Source organism: Salvelinus alpinus, chromosome 1, assembly GCF_045679555.1.
Source record: "Salvelinus alpinus chromosome 1, SLU_Salpinus.1, whole genome shotgun sequence".
In the NCBI taxonomy this organism is placed as follows: Eukaryota; Metazoa; Chordata; class Actinopteri; order Salmoniformes; family Salmonidae; genus Salvelinus; species Salvelinus alpinus.
In genome coordinates, this window is record NC_092086.1 from 2,123,167 (window position 1) to 2,145,798 (window position 22,632).

Genomic DNA, 22,632 nt, shown 5'->3' on the forward strand with positions numbered 1-22,632 from the left:
GTACAGCTCTGTAGGGTCTAACTTGGTGGAGGTGGAACCAGACCATCTCAGTACAGCTCTGTAGGGTCTAACTTGGTGGAACCAGACCATGTCAGTACAGCTCTGTAGGGTCTAACTTGGTGGAGGTGGAACCAGGCCACCTCAGTACAGTTCTGTAGGGTCTAACTTGGTGGAGGTGGAACCAGGCCATCTCAGTACAGCTCTGTAGGGTCTAACTTGGTGGAACCAGGCCAACTCAGTACAGTTCTGTAGGGTCTAACTTGGTGGAGGTGGAACCAGACCATCTCAGTACAGCTCTGTAGGGTCTAACTTGGTGGAGGTGGAACCAGACCATCTCCATACAGCTCTGTAGGGTCTAACTTGGTGGAACCAGGCCATCTCAGTACAGCTGTGTAGGGTCTAACTTGGTGGAGGTGGAACCAGACCATCTCAGTACAGCTCTGTAGGGTCTAACTTGGTGGAACCAGACCATCTCAGTACAGCTCTGTAGGGTCTAACTTGGTGGAGGTGGAACCAGGCCATCTCAGTACAGCTCTGTAGGGTCTAACTTGGTGGAACCAGGCCATCTCAGTATAGCTCTGTAGGGTCTAACTTGGTGGAGGTGGAACCAGACCATCTCAGTACAGCTCTGTAGGGTCTAACTTGGTGGAGGTGGAACCAGACCATCTCAGTACAGCTGTGTAGGGTCTAACTTGGTGGAACCAGACCATCTCAGTACAGCTCTGTAGGGTCTAACTTGGTGGAGGTGGAACCAGACCATCTCAGTACAGCTCTGTAGGGTCTAACTTGGTGGAGGTGGAACCAGGCCATCTCAGTACAGCTCTGTAGGGTCTAACTTGGTGGAGGTGGAACCAGGCCATCTCAGTACAGCTCTGTAGGGTCTAACTTGGTGGAACCAGACCATCTCAGTACAGCTCTGTAGGGTCTAACTTGGTGGAGGTGGAACCAGGCCATCTCAGTACAGCTCTGTAGGGTCTAACTTGGTGGAACCAGGCCATCTCAGTACAGCTCTTTCGGGTCTAAGTTGGTGGAGGTGGAACCAGGCCATCTCAGTACAGCTCTGTAGGGTCTAACTTGGTGGAACCAGACCATCTCAGTACAGCTCTGTAGGGTCTAACTTGGTGGAACCAGGCCATCTCAGTACAGCTCTGTAGGGTCTAACTTGGTGGAGGTGGAACCAGGCCATCTCAGTACAGCTCTGTAGGGTCTAACTTGGTGGAACCAGACCATCTCAGTACAGCTCTGTAGGGTCTAACTTGGTGGAGGTGGAACCAGGCCATCTCAGTACAGCTCTGTAGGGTCTAACTTGGTGGAACCAGGCCATCTCAGTACAGCTCTGTAGGGTCTAACTTGGTGGAGGTGGAACCAGACCATCTCAGTACAGCTCTGTAGGGTCTAACTTGGTGGAACCAGACCATCTCAGTACAGCTCTGTAGGGTCTAACTTGGTGGAGGTGGAACCAGGCCATCTCAGTACAGCTCTGTAGGGTCTAACTTGGTGGAGGTGGAACCAGGCCATCTCAGTACAGCTCTGTAGGGTCTAACTTGGTGGAACCAGGCCATCTCAGTACAGCTCTGTAGGGTCTAACTTGGTGGAGGTGGAACCAGACCATCTCAGTACAGCTCTGTAGGGTCTAACTTGGTGGAGGTGGAACCAGACCATCTCCATACAGCTCTGTAGGGTCTAACTTGGTGGAGGTGGAACCACACCATCTCAGTACAGCTCTGTAGGGTCTAACTTGGTGGAGGTGGAACCAGGCCATCTCAGTACAGCTCTGTAGGGTCTAACTTGGTGGAACCAGGCCATCTCAGTACAGCTCTGTAGGGTCTAACTTGGTGGAGGTGGAACCAGGCCATCTCAGTACAGCTCTGTAGGGTCTAACTTGGTGGAGGTGGAACCAGGCCATCTCAGTACAGCTCTGTAGGGTCTAACTTGGTGGAACCAGACCATCTCAGTACAGCTCTGTAGGGTCTAACTTGGTGGAACCAGGCCATCTCAGTACAGCTCTGTAGGGTCTAACTTGGTGGAGGTGGAACCAGGCCATCTCAGTACAGCTCTGTAGGGTCTAACTTGGTGGAACCAGACCATCTCAGTACAGCTCTGTAGGGTCTAACTTGGTGGAACCAGGCCATCTCAGTACAGCTCTGTAGGGTCTAACTTGGTGGAACCAGGCCATCTCAGTACAGCTCTGTAGGGTCTAACTTGGTGGAGGTGGAACCAGGCCATCTCAGTACAGCTCTGTAGGGTCTAACTTGGTGGAACCAGACCATCCCAGTACAACTCTTTAGGGTCTAACTTGGTGGAGGTGGAACCAGGCCATCTCAGTACAGCTCTGTAGGGTCTAACTTGGTGGAACCAGGCCATCTCAGTACAGCTCTGTAGGGTCTAACTTGGTGGAGGTGGAACCAGACCATCTCAGTACAGCTCTGTAGGGTCTAACTTGGTGGAGGTGGAACCAGACCATCTCAGTACAGCTCTGTAGGGTCTAACTTGGTGGAACCAGACCATGTCAGTACAGCTCTGTAGGGTCTAACTTGGTGGAGGTGGAACCAGGCCACCTCAGTACAGTTCTGTAGGGTCTAACTTGGTGGAGGTGGAACCAGGCCATCTCAGTACAGCTCTGTAGGGTCTAACTTGGTGGAACCAGGCCAACTCAGTACAGTTCTGTAGGGTCTAACTTGGTGGAGGTGGAACCAGACCATCTCAGTACAGCTCTGTAGGGTCTAACTTGGTGGAGGTGGAACCAGACCATCTCCATACAGCTCTGTAGGGTCTAACTTGGTGGAACCAGGCCATCTCAGTACAGCTGTGTAGGGTCTAACTTGGTGGAGGTGGAACCAGACCATCTCAGTACAGCTCTGTAGGGTCTAACTTGGTGGAACCAGACCATCTCAGTACAGCTCTGTAGGGTCTAACTTGGTGGAGGTGGAACCAGGCCATCTCAGTACAGCTCTGTAGGGTCTAACTTGGTGGAACCAGGCCATCTCAGTATAGCTCTGTAGGGTCTAACTTGGTGGAGGTGGAACCAGACCATCTCAGTACAGCCCTGTAGGGTCTAACTTGGTGGAGGTGGAACCAGACCATCTCCATACAGCTCTGTAGGGTCTAACTTGGTGGAGGTGGAACCACACCATCTCAGTACAGCTCTGTAGGGTCTAACTTGGTGGAGGTGGAACCAGGCCATCTCAGTACAGCTCTGTAGGGTCTAACTTGGTGGAACCAGGCCATCTCAGTACAGCTCTGTAGGGTCTAACTTGGTGGAGGTGGAACCAGGCCATCTCAGTACAGCTCTGTAGGGTCTATCTTGGTGGAACCAGACCATCTCAGTACAGCTCTGTAGGGTCTAACTTGGTGGAGCCAGGCCATCTCAGTACAGCTCTGTAGGGTCTAACTTGGTGGAGGTGGAACCAGGCCATCTCAGTACAGCTCTGTAGGGTCTAACTTGGTGGAACCAGGCCATCTCAGTACAGCTCTGTAGGGTCTAACTTGGTGGAGGTGGAACCAGACCATCTCAGTACAGCTCTGTAGGGTCTAACTTGGTGGAGGTGGAACCAGACCATCTCCATACAGCTCTGTAGGGTCTAACTTGGTGGAGGTGGAACCACACCATCTCAGTACAGCTCTGTAGGGTCTAACTTGGTGGAGGTGGAACCAGGCCATCTCAGTACAGCTCTTTAGGGTCTAACTTGGTGGAACCAGGCCATCTCAGTACAGCTCTGTAGGGTCTAACTTGGTGGAGGTGGAACCAGGCCATCTCAGTACAGCTCTGTAGGGTCTAACTTGGTGGAGGTGGAACCAGGCCATCTCAGTACAGCTCTGTAGGGTCTAACTTGGTGGAACCAGACCATCTCAGTACAGCTCTGTAGGGTCTAACTTGGTGGAACCAGGCCATCTCAGTACAGCTCTGTAGGGTCTAACTTGGTGGAGGTGGAACCAGGCCATCTCAGTACAGCTCTGTAGGGTCTAACTTGGTGGAACCAGACCATCTCAGTACAGCTCTGTAGGGTCTAACTTGGTGGAGGTGGAACCAGGCCATCTCAGTACAGCTCTGTAGGGTCTAACTTGGTGGAACCAGACCATCCCAGTACAGCTCTGTAGGGTCTAACTTGGTGGAGGTGGAACCAGGCCATCTCAGTACAGCTCTGTAGGGTCTAACTTGGTGGAACCAGGCCATCTCAGTACAGCTCTGTAGGGTCTAACTTGGTGGAGGTGGAACCAGACCATCTCAGTACAGCTCTGTAGGGTCTAACTTGGTGGAGGTGGAACCAGACCATCTCAGTACAGCTCTGTAGGGTCTAACTTGGTGGAGGTGGAACCAGACCATCTCAGTACAGCTCTGTAGGGTCTAACTTGGTGGAACCAGACCATGTCAGTACAGCTCTGTAGGGTCTAACTTGGTGGAGGTGGAACCAGGCCACCTCAGTACAGTTCTGTAGGGTCTAACTTGGTGGAGGTGGAACCAGACCATCTCCATACAGCTCTGTAGGGTCTAACTTGGTGGAGGTGGAACCACACCATCTCAGTACAGCTCTGTAGGGTCTAACTTGGTGGAGGTGGAACCAGGCCATCTCAGTACAGCTCTGTAGGGTCTAACTTGGTGGAACCAGGCCATCTCAGTACAGCTCTGTAGGGTCTAACTTGGTGGAGGTGGAACCAGGCCATCTCAGTACAGCTCTGTAGGGTCTAACTTGGTGTAACCAGGCCATCTCAGTACAGCTCTGTAGGGTCTAACTTGGTGGAACCAGACCATCTCAGTACAGCTCTGTAGGGTCTAACTTGGTGGAGGTGGAATCAGGCCATCTCAGTACAGCTCTGTAGGGTCTAACTTGGTGGAGGTGGAACCAGGACATCTCAGTACAGCTCTGTAGGGTCTAACTTGGTGGAATCAGGCCATCTCAGTACAGCTCTGTAGGGTCTAACTTGGTGGAACCAGGCCATCTCAGTACAGCTCTGTAGGGTCTAACTTGGTGGAGGTGGAACCAGACCATCTCAGTACAGCTCTGTAGGGTCTAACTTGGTGGAACCAGGCCATCTCAGTACAGCTCTGTAGGGTCTAACTTGGTGGAACCAGACCATCTCAGTACAGCTCTGTAGGGTCTAACTTGGTGGAACCAGACCATCTCAGTACAGCTCTGTAGGGTCTAACTTGGTGGAACCAGGCCATCTCAGTACAGCTCTGTAGGGTCTAACTTGGTGGAGGTGGAACCAGGCCATCTCAGTACAGCTCTGTAGGGTCTAACTTGGTGGAACCAGACCATCTCAGTACAGCTCTGTAGGGTCTAACTTGGTGGAGGTGGAACCAGACCATCTCAGTACAGCTCTGTAGGGTCTACCTTGGTGGAACCAGGCCATCTCAGTACAGCTCTGTAGGGCCTAACTTGGTGGAGGTGGAACCAGACCATCTCAGTACAGCTCTGTAGGGTCTAACTTGGTGGAACCAGACCATCTCAGTACAGCTCTGTAGGGTCTAACTTGGTGGAACCAGACCATCTCAGTACAGCTCTGTAGGGTCTAACTTGGTGGAACCAGGCCATCTCAGTACAGCTCTCTAAGGTCTAACTTGGTGGAACCAGGCCATCTCAGTACAGCTCTGTAGGGTCTAACTTGGTGGAGGTGGAACCAGACCATCTCAGTACAGCTCTGTAGGGTCTAACTTGGTGGAACCAGGCCATCTCAGTACAGCTCTGTAGGGTCTAACTTGGTGGAACCAGGCCATCTCAGTACAGCTCTATAGGGTCTAACTTGGTGGAACCAGGCCATCTCAGTACAGCTCTGTAGGGTCTAACTTGGTGGAGGTGGAACCAGGCCATCTCAGTACAGCTCTGTAGGGTCTAACTTGGTGGAGGTGGAACCAGACCATCTCAGTACAGCTCTGTAGGGTCTAACTTGGTGGAGGTGGAACCAGACCATCTCAGTACAGCTCTGTAGGGTCTAACTTGGTGGAAGGAGGCCATCTCAGTACAGCTTTGTAGGGTCTAACTTGGTGGAGGTGGAACCAGGCCATCTCAGTACAGCTCTGTAGGGTCTAACTTGGTGGAACCAGGCCGTCTCAGTACAGCTCTGTAGGGTCTAACTTGGCGGAACCAGACCATCTCAGTACAGCTCTGTAGGGTCTAACTTGGTGGAGGTGGAACCAGACCATCTCAGTACAGCTCTGTAAGTTCTAACTTGGTGGAACCAGACCATCTCAGTACAGCTCTGTAGGGTCTAACTTGGTGGAGGTGGAACCAGCCCATCTCAGTACAGCTCTGTAGGGTCTAACTTGGTGGAGGTGGAACCAGACCATCTCAGTACAGCTCTGTAAGGTCTAACTTGGTGGAGGTGGAACCAGACCATCTCAGTACAGCTCTGTAGGGTCTAACTTGGTGGAGGTGGAACCAGACCATCTCAGTACAGCTCTGTAGGGTCTAACTTGGTGGAACCAGGCCATCTCAGTACAGCTCTGTAGGGTCTAACTTGGTGGAGGTGGAACCAGACCATCTCAGTACAGCTCTGTAGGGTCTAAGTTGGTGAAACCAGGCCATCTCAGTACAGCTCTGTAGGGTCTAACTTGGTGGAGGTGGAACCAGACCATCTCAGTACAGCTCTGTAGGGTCTAACTTGGTGGAACCAGGCCATCTCAGTACAGCTCTGTAGGGTCTAACTTGGTGGAGGTGGAACCAGACCATCTCAGTACAGCTCTGTAGGGTCTAACTTGGTGGAACCAGGCCATCTCAGTACAGCTCTGTAGGGTCTAACTTGGTGGAACCAGACCATCTCAGTACAGCTCTGTAGGGTCTAACTTGGTGGAACCAGACCATCTCAGTACAGCTCTGTAGGGTCTAACTTGGTGGAACCAGACCATCTCAGTACAGCTCTGTAGGGTCTAACTTGGTGGAGGTGGAACCAGGCCATCTCAGTACAGCTCTGTAGGGTCTAACTTGGTGGAGGTGGAACCAGGCCATCTCAGTACAGCTCTGTAGGGTCTAACTTGGTGGAGGTGGAACCAGACCATCTCAGTACAGCTCTGTAGGGTCTAACTTGGTGGAACCAGGCCATCTCAGTACAGCTCTGTAGGGCCTAACTTGGTGGAGGTGGAACCAGACCATCTCAGTACAGCTCTGTAGGGTCTAACTTGGTGGAACCAGACCATCTCAGTACAGCTCTGTAGGGTCTAACTTGGTGGAACCAGACCATCTCAGTACAGCTCTTTAGGGTCTAACTTGGTGGAACCAGGCCATCTCAGTACAGCTCTCTAAGGTCTAACTTGGTGGAACCAGGCCATCTCAGTACAGCTCTGTAGGGTCTAACTTGGTGGAGGTGGAACCAGACCATCTCAGTACAGCTCTGTAGGGTCTAACTTGGTGGAACCAGGCCATCTCAGTACAGCTCTGTAGGGTCTAACTTGGTGGAACCAGGCCATCTCAGTACAGCTCTGTAGGGTCTAACTTGGTGGAACCAGGCCATCTCAGTACAGCTCTGTAGGGTCTAACTTGGTGGAGGTGGAACCAGGCCATCTCAGTACAGCTCTGTAGGGTCTAACTTGGTGGAGGTGGAACCAGACCATCTCAGTACAGCTCTGTAGGGTCTAACTTGGTGGAGGTGGAACCAGACCATCTCAGTACAGCTCTGTAGGGTCTAACTTGGTGGAAGGAGGCCATCTCAGTACAGCTTTGTAGGGTCTAACTTGATGGAGGTGGAACCAGGCCATCTCAGTACAGCTCTGTAGGGTCTAACTTGGTGGAACCAGGCCATCTCAGTACAGCTCTGTAGGGTCTAACTTGGCGGAACCAGACCATCTCAGTACAGCTCTGTAGGGTCTAACTTGGTGGAGATGGAACCAGACCATCTCAGTACAGCTCTGTAGGGTCTAACTTGGTGGAGGTGGAACCAGGCCATCTCAGTACAGCTCTGTAGGGTCTAACTTGGTGGAACCAGACCATCTCAGTACAGCTCTGTAGGGTCTAACTTGGTGGAGGTGGAACCAGACCATCTCAGTACAGCTCTGTAGAGTCTACCTTGGTGGAACCAGGCCATCTTAGTACAGCTCTGTAGGGCCTAACTTGGTGGAGGTGGAACCAGACCATCTCAGTACAGCTCTGTAGGGTCTAACTTGGTGGAACCAGACCATCTCAGTACAGCTCTGTAGGGTCTAACTTGGTGGAACCAGACCATCTCAGTACAGCTCTGTAGGGTCTAACTTGGTGGAACCAGGCCATCTCAGTACAGCTCTCTAAGGTCTAACTTGGTGGAACCAGGCCATCTCAGTACAGCTCTGTAGGGTCTAACTTGGTGGAGGTGGAACCAGACCATCTCAGTACAGCTCTGTAGGGTCTAACTTGGTGGAACCAGGCCATCTCAGTACAGCTCTGTAGGGTCTAACTTGGTGGAACCAGGCCATCTCAGTACAGCTCTGTAGGGTCTAACTTGGTGGAACCAGGCCATCTCAGTACAGCTCTGTAGGGTCTAACTTGGTGGAGGTGGAACCAGACCATCTCAGTACAGCTCTGTAGGGTCTAACTTGGTGGAAGGAGGCCATCTCAGTACAGCTTTGTAGGGTCTAACTTGATGGAGGTGGAACCAGGCCATCTCAGTACAGCTCTGTAGGGTCTAACTTGGTGGAACCAGGCCATCTCAGTACAGCTCTGTAGGGTCTAACTTGGCGGAACCAGACCATCTCAGTACAGCTCTGTAGGGTCTAACTTGGTGGAGATGGAACCAGACCATCTCAGTACAGCTCTGTAGGGTCTAACTTGGTGGAGGTGGAACCAGGCCATCTCAGTACAGCTCTGTAGGGTCTAACTTGGTGGAACCAGACCATCTCAGTACAGCTCTGTAGGGTCTAACTTGGTGGAGGTGGAACCAGACCATCTCAGTACAGCTCTGTAGGGTCTACCTTGGTGGAACCAGGCCATCTTAGTACAGCTCTGTAGGGCCTAACTTGGTGGAGGTGGAACCAGACCATCTCAGTACAGCTCTGTAGGGTCTAACTTGGTGGAACCAGACCATCTCAGTACAGCTCTGTAGGGTCTAACTTGGTGGAACCAGACCATCTCAGTACAGCTCTGTAGGGTCTAACTTGGTGGAACCAGGCCATCTCAGTACAGCTCTGTAGGGTCTAACTTGGTGGAGGTGGAACCAGACCATCTCAGTACAGCTCTGTAGGGTCTAACTTGGTGGAACCAGGCCATCTCAGTACAGCTCTGTAGGGTTCTAACTTGGTGGAACCAGGCCATCTCAGTACAGCTCTGTAGGGTCTAACTTGGTGGAACCAGGCCATCTCAGTACAGCTCTGTAGGGTCTAACTTGGTGGAGGTGGAACCAGGCCATCTCAGTACAGCTCTGTAGGGTCTAACTTGGTGGAGGTGGAACCAGACCATCTCAGTACAGCTCTGTAGGGTCTAACTTGGTGGAGGTGGAACCAGACCATCTCAGTACAGCTCTGTAGGGTCTAACTTGGTGGAAGGAGGCCATCTCAGTACAGCTTTGTAGGGTCTAACTTGGTGGAGGTGGAACCAGGCCATCTCAGTACAGCTCTGTAGGGTCTAACTTGGTGGAACCAGGCCATCTCAGTACAGCTCTGTAGGGTCTAACTTGGCGGAACCAGACCATCTCAGTACAGCTCTGTAGGGTCTAACTTGGTGGAGGTGGAACCAGACCATCTCAGTACAGCTCTGTAAGTTCTAACTTGGTGGAACCAGACCATCTCAGTACAGCTCTGTAGGGTCTAACTTGGTGGAGGTGGAACCAGCCCATCTCAGTACAGCTCTGTAGGGTCTAACTTGGTGGAGGTGGAACCAGACCATCTCAGTACAGCTCTGTAAGGTCTAACTTGGTGGAGGTGGAACCAGACCATCTCAGTACAGCTCTGTAGGGTCTAACTTGGTGGAGGTGGAACCAGACCATCTCAGTACAGCTCTGTAGGGTCTAACTTGGTGGAACCAGGCCATCTCAGTACAGCTCTGTAGGGTCTAACTTGGTGGAGGTGGAACCAGACCATCTCAGTACAGCTCTGTAGGGTCTAACTTGGTGAAACCAGGCCATCTCAGTACAGCTCTGTAGGGTCTAACTTGGTGGAGGTGGAACCAGACCATCTCAGTACAGCTCTGTAGGGTCTAACTTGGTGGAACCAGGCCATCTCAGTACAGCTCTGTAGGGTCTAACTTGGTGGAGGTGGAACCAGACCATCTCAGTACAGCTCTGTAGGGTCTAACTTGGTGGAACCAGGCCATCTCAGTACAGCTCTGTAGGGTCTAACTTGGTGGAACCAGACCATCTCAGTACAGCTCTGTAGGGTCTAACTTGGTGGAACCAGACCATCTCAGTACAGCTCTGTAGGGTCTAACTTGGTGGAACCAGACCATCTCAGTACAGCTCTGTAGGGTCTAACTTGGTGGAGGTGGAACCAGGCCATCTCAGTACAGCTCTGTAGGGTCTAACTTGGTGGAGGTGGAACCAGGCCATCTCAGTACAGCTCTGTAGGGTCTAACTTGGTGGAGGTGGAACCAGACCATCTCAGTACAGCTCTGTAGGGTCTAACTTGGTGGAACCAGGCCATCTCAGTACAGCTCTGTAGGGCCTAACTTGGTGGAGGTGGAACCAGACCATCTCAGTACAGCTCTGTAGGGTCTAACTTGGTGGAACCAGACCATCTCAGTACAGCTCTGTAGGGTCTAACTTGGTGGAACCAGACCATCTCAGTACAGCTCTTTAGGGTCTAACTTGGTGGAACCAGGCCATCTCAGTACAGCTCTCTAAGGTCTAACTTGGTGGAACCAGGCCATCTCAGTACAACTCTGTAGGGTCTAACTTGGTGGAGGTGGAACCAGACCATCTCAGTACAGCTCTGTAGGGTCTAACTTGGTGGAACCAGGCCATCTCAGTACAGCTCTGTAGGGTCTAACTTGGTGGAACCAGGCCATCTCAGTACAGCTCTGTAGGGTCTAACTTGGTGGAACCAGGCCATCTCAGTACAGCTCTGTAGGGTCTAACTTGGTGGAGGTGGAACCAGGCCATCTCAGTACAGCTCTGTAGGGTCTAACTTGGTGGAGATGGAACCAGACCATCTCAGTACAGCTCTGTAGGGTCTAACTTGGTGGAGGTGGAACCAGACCATCTCAGTACAGCTCTGTAGGGTCTAACTTGGTGGAAGGAGGCCATCTCAGTACAGCTTTGTAGGGTCTAACTTGATGGAGGTGGAACCAGGCCATCTCAGTACAGCTCTGTAGGGTCTAACTTGGTGGAACCAGGCCATCTCAGTACAGCTCTGTAGGGTCTAACTTGGCGGAACCAGACCATCTCAGTACAGCTCTGTAGGGTCTAACTTGGTGGAGATGGAACCAGACCATCTCAGTACAGCTCTGTAAGGTCTAACTTGGTGGAACCAGACCATCTCAGTACAGCTCTGTACGGTCTAACTTGTCGGAGGTGGAACCAGCCCATCTCAGTACAGCTCTGTAGGGTCTAACTTGGTGGAGGTGGAACCAGACCATCTCAGTACAGCTCTGTAAGGTCTAACTTGGTGGAGGTGGAACCAGACCATCTCAGTACAGCTCTGTAGGGTCTAACTTGGTGGAGGTGGAACCAGACCATCTCAGTACAGCTCTGTAGGGTCTAACTTGGTGGAACCAGGCCATCTCAGTACAGCTCTGTAGGGTCTAACTTGGTGGAGGTGGAACCAGACCATCTCAGTACAGCTCTGTAGGGTCTAACTTGGTGGAACCAGGCCATCTCAGTACAGCTCTGTAGGGTCTAACTTGGTGGAGGTGGAACCAGACCATCTCAGTACAGCTCTGTAGGGTCTAACTTGGTGGAACCAGGCCATCTCAGTACAGCTCTGTAGGGTCTAACTTGGTGGAACCAGACCATCTCAGTACAGCTCTGTAGGGTCTAACTTGGTGGAACCAGACCATCTCAGTACAGCTCTGTAGGGTCTAACTTGGTGGAGGTGGAACCAGGCCATCTCAGTACAGCTCTGTAGGGTCTAACTTGGTGGAGGTGGAACCAGGCCATCTCAGTACAGCTCTGTAGGGTCTAACTTGGTGGAGGTGGAACCAGACCATCTCAGTACAGCTCTGTAGGGTCTAACTTGGTGGAGGTGGAACCAGACCATCTCAGTACAGCTCTGTAGGGTCTAACTTGGTGGAGGTGGAACCAGACCATCTCAGTACAGCTCTGTAGGGTCTAACTCTGCGATGTGTTTGTAGGCTCCCCTGCTAACTTTGCTGTGTACACGGCCATCGTGGAGCCTCATGGGAGGATCATGGGTCTGGACCTCCCTGATGGAGGTCACCTGACGCACGGCTTCATGACGGACAAGAAGAAGATCTCTGCCACGTCTATCTTCTTTGAGTCCATGCCCTACAAGGTAAACAACAACAACATGTCCATGCCCTACAAGGTAAACAACAACAACACGTCCATGCCCTACAAGGTAAACAACAACAACAACAACATGTCCATGCCCTACAAGGTAAACAACAACAACAACATGTCCATGCCCTACAAGGTAAACAACAACAACAACATGTCCATGCCCTACAAGGTAAACAACAACAACAACATGTCCATGCCCTACAAGGTAAACAACAATAACAACATGTCCATGCCCTACAAGGTAAACAACAACAACAACATGTCCATGCCCTACAAGGTAAACAACAATAACAACATGTCCAATGCCCTACAAGGTAAACAACAACAACAACATGTCCAATGCCCTACAAGGTAAACAACAACAACAACATGTCCATGCCCTACAAGGTAAACAACAACAACAACATGTCCATGCCCTACAAGGTAAACAACAACAACAACATGTCCATGCCCTACAAGGTAAACAACAACAACAACATGTCCATGCCCTACAAGGTAAACAACAACAACAACATGTCCATGCCCTACAAGGTAAACAACAACAACATGTCCATGCCCTACAATGTAAACAACAACAACATGTCCATGCCCTACAAGGTAAACAACAACAACATGTCCATGCCCTACAAGGTAAACAACAACAACATGTCCATGCCCTACAAGGTAAACAACAACAACATGTCCATGCCCTACAAGGTAAACAACAACATGTCCATGCTCTACAAGGTAAACAAAAACAACATGTCCATGCCCTACAAGGTAAACAACAACAACATGTCCATGCCCTACAAGGTAAACAACAACAACATGTCCATGCCCTACAAGGTAAACAACAACAACATGTCCATGCCCTACAAGGTAAACAAAAACAACATGTCCATGCCCTACAAGGTAAACAACAACAACATGTCCATGCCCTACAAGGTAAACAACAACAACATGTCCATGCCCTACAAGGTAAACAACAACAACATGTCCATGCCCTACAAGGTAAACAACAACACCACGTAGAGAGACGCGCGGAGCCAACACCCCTCAACACCTGATTGGCTGATTTAAATGATGTGGTGAAGGGCTGGATAGGACGGAGGTACTGTGCTGTCCTCTTTATTGACCTATCGAAGGCTTTCCGTGTTGTAGACCGAAGGTCTAAGATCGTCTGCAGTCGGTCTGGATCAGGACTCATTTTATTGGTTAGAACAGGTACGTCGGGTTTCTGGGTCGAGAGCTTCAAGTTCCTTGGTGTCCAAATCACTAAGGACTTAAAGTTCCCGATGTATTCCTTTTAAATCCCCAGAGTATTTCCTTTAGAATCCCCAGAGTATTTCCTTTAGAATCCCCAGAGTATTTCCTTTAGAATCCCCAGAGTATTTCCTTTAGAATCCCCCCGAGTATTTCCTTTAGAATCCCCCCGAGTATTTCCTTTAGAATCCCCCGAGTATTTCCTTTAGAATCCCCCCGAGTATTTCCTTTAGAATCCCCCCGAGTATTTCCTTTAGAATCCCCCATAGAATCCCCCATAGAATCCCCCAAGTATTCCTTTAGAATCCCCCAAGTATTCCTTTAGAATCCCCCAAGTCTTACTTTAGAATCCCCCATAGAATCCCCCATAGAATCCCCCATAGAATCCCCCATAGAATCCCCCATAGAATCCCCCAAGTATTTCCTTTAGAATCCCCCAAGTATTCCTTTAGAATCCCCCATAGAATCCCCCAAGTATTTCATTTAGAATCCCCCATAGAATCCCCCATAGAATCCCCCATAGAATCCCCCATAGAATCCCCCAAGTATTTCCTTTAGAATCCCCCAAGTCTTCCTTTAGAATCCCCCATAGAATCCCCCATAGAATCCCCCAAGTATTTCCTTTAGAATCCCCCAAGTCTTCCTTTAGAATCCCACATAGAATCCCCCATAGAATCCCCCATAGAATCCCCCAAGTCTTCCTTTAGAATCCCCCAAGTCTTCCTTTAGAATCCCACATAGAATCCCCCATAGAATCCCCCATAGAATCCCCCATAGAATCCCCCAAGTATTTCCTTTAGAATCCCCCAAGTCTTCCTTTAGAATCCCCCATAGAATCCCCCATAGAATCCCCCAAGTATTTCCTTTAGAATCCCCCAAGTCTTCCTTTAGAATCCCACATAGAATCCCCCATAGAATCCCCCATAGAATCCCCCAAGTATTCCTTTAGAATCCCCCAAGTATTTCCTTTAGAATCCCCCAAGTATTCCTTTAGAATCCCCCAAGTCTTCCTTTAGAATCCCACATAGAATCCCCCATAGAATCCCCCATAGAATCCCCCAAGTATTTCCTTTAGAATCCCCCAAGTCTTCCTTTAGAATCCCCCATAGAATCCCCCATAGAATCCCCCAAGTCTTCCTTTAGAATCCCACATAGAATCCCCCATAGAATCCCCCAAGTATTCCTTTAGAATCCCCCATAGAATCCCCCATAGAATCCCCCATAGAATCCCCCAAGTATTTCCTTTAGAATCCCCCAAGTATTCCTTTAGAATCCCCCAAGTCTTCCTTTAGAATCCCCCATAGAATCCCCCAAGTATTTCCTTTAGAATCCCCCATAGAATCCCCCAAGTATTTCCTTTAGAATCCCCCAAGTCTTCCTTTAGAATCCCCCATAGAATCCCCCAAGTATTTCCTTTAGAATCCCCCAAGTCTTCCTTTAGAATCCCCCATAGAATCCCCCAAGTATTTCCTTTAGAATCCCCCAAGTATTCCTTTAGAATCCCCCATAGAATCCCCCAAGTATTTCCTTTAGAATCCCCCAAGTATTTCCTTTAGAATCCCCCAAGTATTCCTTTAGAATCCCCCATAGAATCCCCCAAGTATTTCCTTTAGAATCCCCCAAGTATTTCCTTTAGAATCCCCCAAGTATTCCTTTAGAATCCCCCAAGTATTTCCTTTAGAATCCCCCAAGTCTTCCTTTAGAATCCCCCATAGAATCCCCCATAGAATCCCCCATAGAATCCCCCAAGTATTTCCTTTAGAATCCCCCAAGTATTCCTTTAGAATCCCCCAAGTCTTCCTTTAGAATCCCCCATAGAATCCCCCAAGTATTCCTTTAGAATCCCCCAAGTATTTCCTTTAGAATCCCCCATAGAATCCCCCAAGTATTTCCTTTAGAATCCCCCAAGTCTTCCTTTAGAATCCCCCATAGAATCCCCCATAGAATCCCCCAAGTATTTCCTTTAGAATCCCCCAAGTATTTCCTTTAGAATCCCCCATAGAATCCCCCATAGAATCCCCCAAGTATTTCCTTTAGAATCCCCCAAGTCTTCCTTTAGAATCCCCCATAGAATCCCCCAAGTATTTCCTTTAGAATCCCCCAAGTCTTCCTTTAGAATCCCCCATAGAATCCCCCAAGTATTTCCTTTAGAATCCCCCATAGAATCCCCCATAGAATCCCCCAAGTATTTCCTTTAGAATCCCCCAAGTCTTCCTTTAGAATCCCCCATAGAATCCCCCAAGTATTTCCTTTAGAATCCCCCAAGTATTCCTTTAGAATCCCCCATAGAATCCCCCAAGTATTTCCTTTAGAATCCCCCAAGTATTTCCTTTAGAATCCCCCAAGTATTCCTTTAGAATCCCCCATAGAATCCCCCAAGTATTTCCTTTAGAATCCCCCATAGAATCCCCCATAGAATCCCCCAAGTATTTCCTTTAGAATCCCCCAAGTCTTCCTTTAGAATCCCCCATAGAATCCCCCAAGTATTTCCTTTAGAATCCCCCAAGTCTTCCTTTAGAATCCCCCAAGTCTTCCTTTAGAATCCCCCATAGAATCCCCCATAGAATCCCCCAAGTATTTCCTTTAGAATCCCCCAAGTCTTCCTTTAGAATCCCACATAGAATCCCCCATAGAATCCCCCATAGAATCCCCCAAGTATTTCCTTTAGAATCCCCCAAGTATTCCTTTAGAATCCCCCAAGTCTTCCTTTAGAATCCCCCATAGAATCCCCCAAGTATTCCTTTAGAATCCCCCATAGAATCCCCCATAGAATCCCCCAAGTATTTCCTTTAGAATCCCCCAAGTATTCCTTTAGAATCCCCCATAGAATCCCCCAAGTATTTCCTTTAGAATCCCCCATAGAATCCCCCAAGTATTTCCTTTAGAATCCCCCAAGTATTCCTTTAGAATCCCCCAAGTATTCCTTTAGAATCCCCCATAGAATCCCCCATAGAATCCCCCAAGTCTTCCTTTAGAATCCCCCAAGTCTTCCTTTAGAATCCCCCATAGAATCCCCCAAGTATTTCCTTTAGAATCCCCCAAGTCTTCCTTTAGAATCCCCCATAGAATCCCCCAAGTATTTCCTTTAGAATCCCCCAAGTATTTCCTTTAGAATCCCCCAAGTCTTCCTTTAGAATCCCCCATAGAATCCCCCAAGTATTTCCTTTAGAATCCCCCAAGTATTCCTTTAGAATCCCCCATAGAATCCCCCATAGAATCCCCCAAGTATTCCTTTAGAATCCCCCAAGTATTCCTTTAGAATCCCCCAAGTATTTCCTTTAGAATCCCCCATAGAATCCCCCATAGAATCCCCCAAGTATTTCCTTTAGAATCCCCCAAGTCTTCCTTTAGAATCCCACATAGAATCCCCCATAGAATCCCCCATAGAATCCCCCAAGTATTTCCTTTAGAATCCCCCAAGTATTCCTTTAGAATCCCCCAAGTCTTCCTTTAGAATCCCCCAAGTCTTCCTTTAGAATCCCCCATAGAATCCCCCATAGAATCCCCCATAGAATCCCCCATAGAATCCCCCAAGTATTTCCTTTAGAATCCCCCAAGTATTCCTTTAGAATCCCCCAAGTCTTCCTTTAGAATCCCCCAAGTCTTCCTTTAGAATCCCCCAAGTCTTCCTTTAGAATCCCCCATAGAATCCCCCATAGAATCCCCCAAGTATTCCTTTAGAATCCCCCAAGTCTTCCTTTAGAATCCCCCATAGAATCCCCCATAGAATCCCCCAAGTATTTCCTTTAGAATCCCCCAAGTATTCCTTTAGAATCCCCCATAGAATCCCCCATAGAATCCCCCAAGTATTTCCTTTAGAATCCCCCAAGTATTTCCTTTAGAATCCCCCATAGAATCCCCCAAGTATTTCCTTTAGAATCCCCCAAGTATTTCCTTTAGAATCCCCCAAGTATTTCCTTTAGAATCCCCCAAGTATTCCTTTAGAATCCCCCATAGAATCCCCCAAGTATTTCCTTTAGAATCCCCCATAGAATCCCCCAAGTATTTCCTTTAGAATCCCCCAAGTCTTCCTTTAGAATCCCCCATAGAATCCCCCATAGAATCCCCCAAGTATTTCCTTTAGAATCCCCCAAGTCTTCCTTTAGAATCCCCCATAGAATCCCCCAAGTATTTCCTTTAGAATCCCCCAAGTCTTCCTTTAGAATCCCCCATAGAATCCCCCATAGAATCCCCCAAGTATTTCCTTTAGAATCCCCCAAGTCCTCCTTTAGAATCCCACATAGAATCCCCCATAGAATCCCCCAAGTATTTCCTTTAGAATCCCCCAAGTATTCCTTTAGAATCCCCCAAGTCTTCCTTTAGAATCCCCCATAGAATCCCCCAAGTATTCCTTTAGAATCCCCCAAGTCTTCCTTTAGAATCCCCCATAGAATCCCCCATAGAATCCCCCAAGTATTCCTTTAGAATCCCCCAAGTCTTCCTTTAGAATCCCCCATAGAATCCCCCATAGAATCCCCCATAGAATCCCCCAAGTATTTCCTTTAGAATCCCCCAAGTATTTCCTTTAGAATCCCCCATAGAATCCCCCAAGTATTTCCTTTAGAATCCCCCAAGTATTTCCTTTAGAATCCCCCAAGTATTTCCTTTAGAATCCCCCAAGTATTCCTTTAGAATCCCCCATAGAATCCCCCAAGTATTTCCTTTAGAATCCCCCATAGAATCCCCCAAGTATTTCCTTTAGAATCCCCCAAGTCTTCCTTTAGAATCCCCCATAGAATCCCCCATAGAATCCCCCAAGTATTTCCTTTAGAATCCCCCAAGTCTTCCTTTAGAATCCCCCATAGAATCCCCCAAGTATTTCCTTTAGAATCCCCCAAGTCTTCCTTTAGAATCCCCCATAGAATCCCCCATAGAATCCCCCAAGTATTTCCTTTAGAATCCCCCAAGTCCTCCTTTAGAATCCCACATAGAATCCCCCATAGAATCCCCCAAGTATTTCCTTTAGAATCCCCCAAGTATTTCCTTTAGAATCCCCCAAGTATTCCTTTAGAATCCCCCAAGTCTTCCTTTAGAATCCCCCATAGAATCCCCCAAGTATTCCTTTAGAATCCCCCAAGTCTTCCTTTAGAATCCCCCATAGAATCCCCCAAGTATTTCCTTTAGAATCCCCCAAGTATTCCTTTAGAATCCCCCATAGAATCCCCCAAGTATTTCCTTTAGAATCCCCCATAGAATCCCCCAAGTATTTCCTTTAGAATCCCCCAAGTATTCCTTTAGAATCCCCCAAGTATTCCTTTAGAATCCCCCAAGTCTTCCTTTAGAATCCCCCATAGAATCCCCCAAGTATTTCCTTTAGAATCCCCCAAGTATTCCTTTAGAATCCCCCATAGAATCCCCCATAGAATCCCCCAAGTATTCCTTTAGAATCCCCCAAGTATTCCTTTAGAATCCCCCAAGTATTTCCTTTAGAATCCCCCATAGAATCCCCCATAGAATCCCCCAAGTATTTCCTTTAGAATCCCCCAAGTCTTCCTTTAGAATCCCACATAGAATCCCCCATAGAATCCCCCATAGAATCCCCCAAGTATTTCCTTTAGAATCCCCCAAGTATTCCTTTAGAATCCCCCAAGTCTTCCTTTAGAATCCCCCAAGTCTTCCTTTAGAATCCCCCATAGAATCCCCCATAGAATCCCCCATAGAATCCCCCATAGAATCCCCCAAGTATTTCCTTTAGAATCCCCCAAGTATTCCTTTAGAATCCCCCAAGTCTTCCTTTAGAATCCCCCAAGTCTTCCTTTAGAATCCCCCAAGTCTTCCTTTAGAATCCCCCATAGAATCCCCCATAGAATCCCCCAAGTATTCCTTTAGAATCCCCCAAGTCTTCCTTTAGAATCCCCCATAGAATCCCCCATAGAATCCCCCAAGTATTTCCTTTAGAATCCCCCAAGTATTCCTTTAGAATCCCCCATAGAATCCCCCATAGAATCCCCCAAGTATTTCCTTTAGAATCCCCCAAGTATTTCCTTTAGAATCCCCCATAGAATCCCCCAAGTATTTCCTTTAGAATCCCCCAAGTATTTCCTTTAGAATCCCCCAAGTATTTCCTTTAGAATCCCCCAAGTATTCCTTTAGAATCCCCCATAGAATCCCCCAAGTATTTCCTTTAGAATCCCCCATAGAATCCCCCAAGTATTTCCTTTAGAATCCCCCAAGTCTTCCTTTAGAATCCCCCATAGAATCCCCCATAGAATCCCCCAAGTATTTCCTTTAGAATCCCCCAAGTCTTCCTTTAGAATCCCCCATAGAATCCCCCAAGTATTTCCTTTAGAATCCCCCAAGTCTTCCTTTAGAATCCCCCATAGAATCCCCCATAGAATCCCCCAAGTATTTCCTTTAGAATCCCCCAAGTCCTCCTTTAGAATCCCACATAGAATCCCCCATAGAATCCCCCAAGTATTTCCTTTAGAATCCCCCAAGTATTCCTTTAGAATCCCCCAAGTCTTCCTTTAGAATCCCCCATAGAATCCCCCAAGTATTCCTTTAGAATCCCCCAAGTCTTCCTTTAGAATCCCCCATAGAATCCCCCATAGAATCCCCCAAGTATTTCCTTTAGAATCCCCCAAGTATTCCTTTAGAATCCCCCATAGAATCCCCCAAGTATTTCCTTTAGAATCCCCCATAGAATCCCCCAAGTATTTCCTTTAGAATCCCCCAAGTATTCCTTTAGAATCCCCCAAGTATTCCTTTAGAATCCCCCATAGAATCCCCCATAGAATCCCCCAAGTCTTCCTTTAGAATCCCCCAAGTCTTCCTTTAGAATCCCCCATAGAATCCCCCAAGTATTTCCTTTAGAATCCCCCAAGTCTTCCTTTAGAATCCCCCATAGAATCCCCCAAGTATTTCCTTTAGAATCCCCCAAGTATTTCCTTTAGAATCCCCCAAGTCTTCCTTTAGAATCCCCCATAGAATCCCCCAAGTATTTCCTTTAGAATCCCCCAAGTATTCCTTTAGAATCCCCCATAGAATCCCCCATAGAATCCCCCAAGTATTCCTTTAGAATCCCCCAAGTATTTCCTTTAGAATCCCCCATAGAATCCCCCATAGAATCCCCCATAGAATCCCCCAAGTATTTCCTTTAGAATCCCCCAAGTCTTCCTTTAGAATCCCACATAGAATCCCCCATAGAATCCCCCATAGAATCCCCCAAGTATTTCCTTTAGAATCCCCCAAGTATTCCTTTAGTATCCCCCAAGTCTTCCTTTAGAATCCCCCAAGTCTTCCTTTAGAATCCCCCATAGAATCCCCCATAGAATCCCCCATAGAATCCCCCATAGAATCCCCCAAGTATTTCCTTTAGAATCCCCCAAGTATTTCCTTTAGAATCCCCCAAGTATTCCTTTAGAATCCCCCAAGTCTTCCTTTAGAATCCCCCAAGTCTTCCTTTAGAATCCCCCAAGTCTTCCTTTAGAATCCCCCATAGAATCCCCCATAGAATCCCCCAAGTATTTCCTTTAGAATCCCCCAAGTATTCCTTTAGAATCCCCCATAGAATCCCCCATAGAATCCCCCAAGTATTTCCTTTAGAATCCCCCAAGTATTTCCTTTAGAATCCCCCATAGAATCCCCCAAGTATTTCCTTTAGAATCCCCCAAGTATTTCCTTTAGAATCCCCCAAGTATTTCCTTTAGAATCCCCCAAGTATTCCTTTAGAATCCCCCATAGAATCCCCCAAGTATTTCCTTTAGAATCCCCCATAGAATCCCCCAAGTATTTCCTTTAGAATCCCCCAAGTATTCCTTTAGAATCCCCCATAGAATCCCCCATAGAATCCCCCAAGTATTCCTTTAGAATCCCCCATAGAATCCCCCAAGTATTCCTTTAGAATCCCCCATAGAATCCCCCAAGTATTCCTTTAGAATCCCCCAAGTCTTCCTTTAGAATCCCCCATAGAATCCCCCAAGTATTCCTTTAGAATCCCCCAAGTCTTCCTTTAGAATCCCCCATAGAATCCCCCATAGAATCCCCCAAGTATTTCCTTTAGAATCCCCCAAGTATTCCTTTAGAATCCCCCATAGAATCCCCCAAGTATTTCCTTTAGAATCCCCCATAGAATCCCCCAAGTATTTCCTTTAGAATCCCCCAAGTATTCCTTTAGAATCCCCCAAGTATTCCTTTAGAATCCCCCATAGAATCCCCCATAGAATCCCCCAAGTCTTCCTTTAGAATCCCCCAAGTCTTCCTTTAGAATCCCCCATAGAATCCCCCAAGTATTTCCTTTAGAATCCCCCAAGTCTTCCTTTAGAATCCCCCATAGAATCCCCCAAGTATTTCCTTTAGAATCCCCCAAGTATTTCCTTTAGAATCCCCCAAGTCTTCCTTTAGAATCCCCCATAGAATCCCCCAAGTATTTCCTTTAGAATCCCCCAAGTATTCCTTTAGAATCCCCCATAGAATCCCCCATAGAATCCCCCAAGTATTCCTTTAGAATCCCCCAAGTATTTCCTTTAGAATCCCCCATAGAATCCCCCATAGAATCCCCCATAGAATCCCCCAAGTATTTCCTTTAGAATCCCCCAAGTCTTCCTTTAGAATCCCACATAGAATCCCCCATAGAATCCCCCATAGAATCCCCCAAGTATTTCCTTTAGAATCCCCCAAGTATTCCTTTAGTATCCCCCAAGTCTTCCTTTAGAATCCCCCAAGTCTTCCTTTAGAATCCCCCATAGAATCCCCCATAGAATCCCCCATAGAATCCCCCATAGAATCCCCCAAGTATTTCCTTTAGAATCCCCCAAGTATTTCCTTTAGAATCCCCCAAGTATTCCTTTAGAATCCCCCAAGTCTTCCTTTAGAATCCCCCAAGTCTTCCTTTAGAATCCCCCAAGTCTTCCTTTAGAATCCCCCATAGAATCCCCCATAGAATCCCCCAAGTATTTCCTTTAGAATCCCCCAAGTATTCCTTTAGAATCCCCCATAGAATCCCCCATAGAATCCCCCAAGTATTTCCTTTAGAATCCCCCAAGTATTTCCTTTAGAATCCCCCATAGAATCCCCCAAGTATTTCCTTTAGAATCC

General features: G+C 48.2%; 1 protein-coding gene across 5 annotated transcripts in view; it reads left to right on the top strand.

Annotated features, from left to right (window-relative positions):
* Positions 1–22,632, top strand: part of LOC139568643 (serine hydroxymethyltransferase, cytosolic-like) — a 97,801-nt gene that overhangs the window by 60,365 nt on the left and 14,804 nt on the right. For all 5 annotated transcript variants that reach the window (XM_071390602.1, XM_071390620.1, XM_071390610.1 and 2 more), the window contains one exon: positions 12,186–12,346. In XM_071390602.1, coding sequence (XP_071246703.1) covers positions 12,186–12,346 — 161 coding nt within the window. The remainder of the gene's footprint in view (positions 1–12,185; positions 12,347–22,632) is intronic.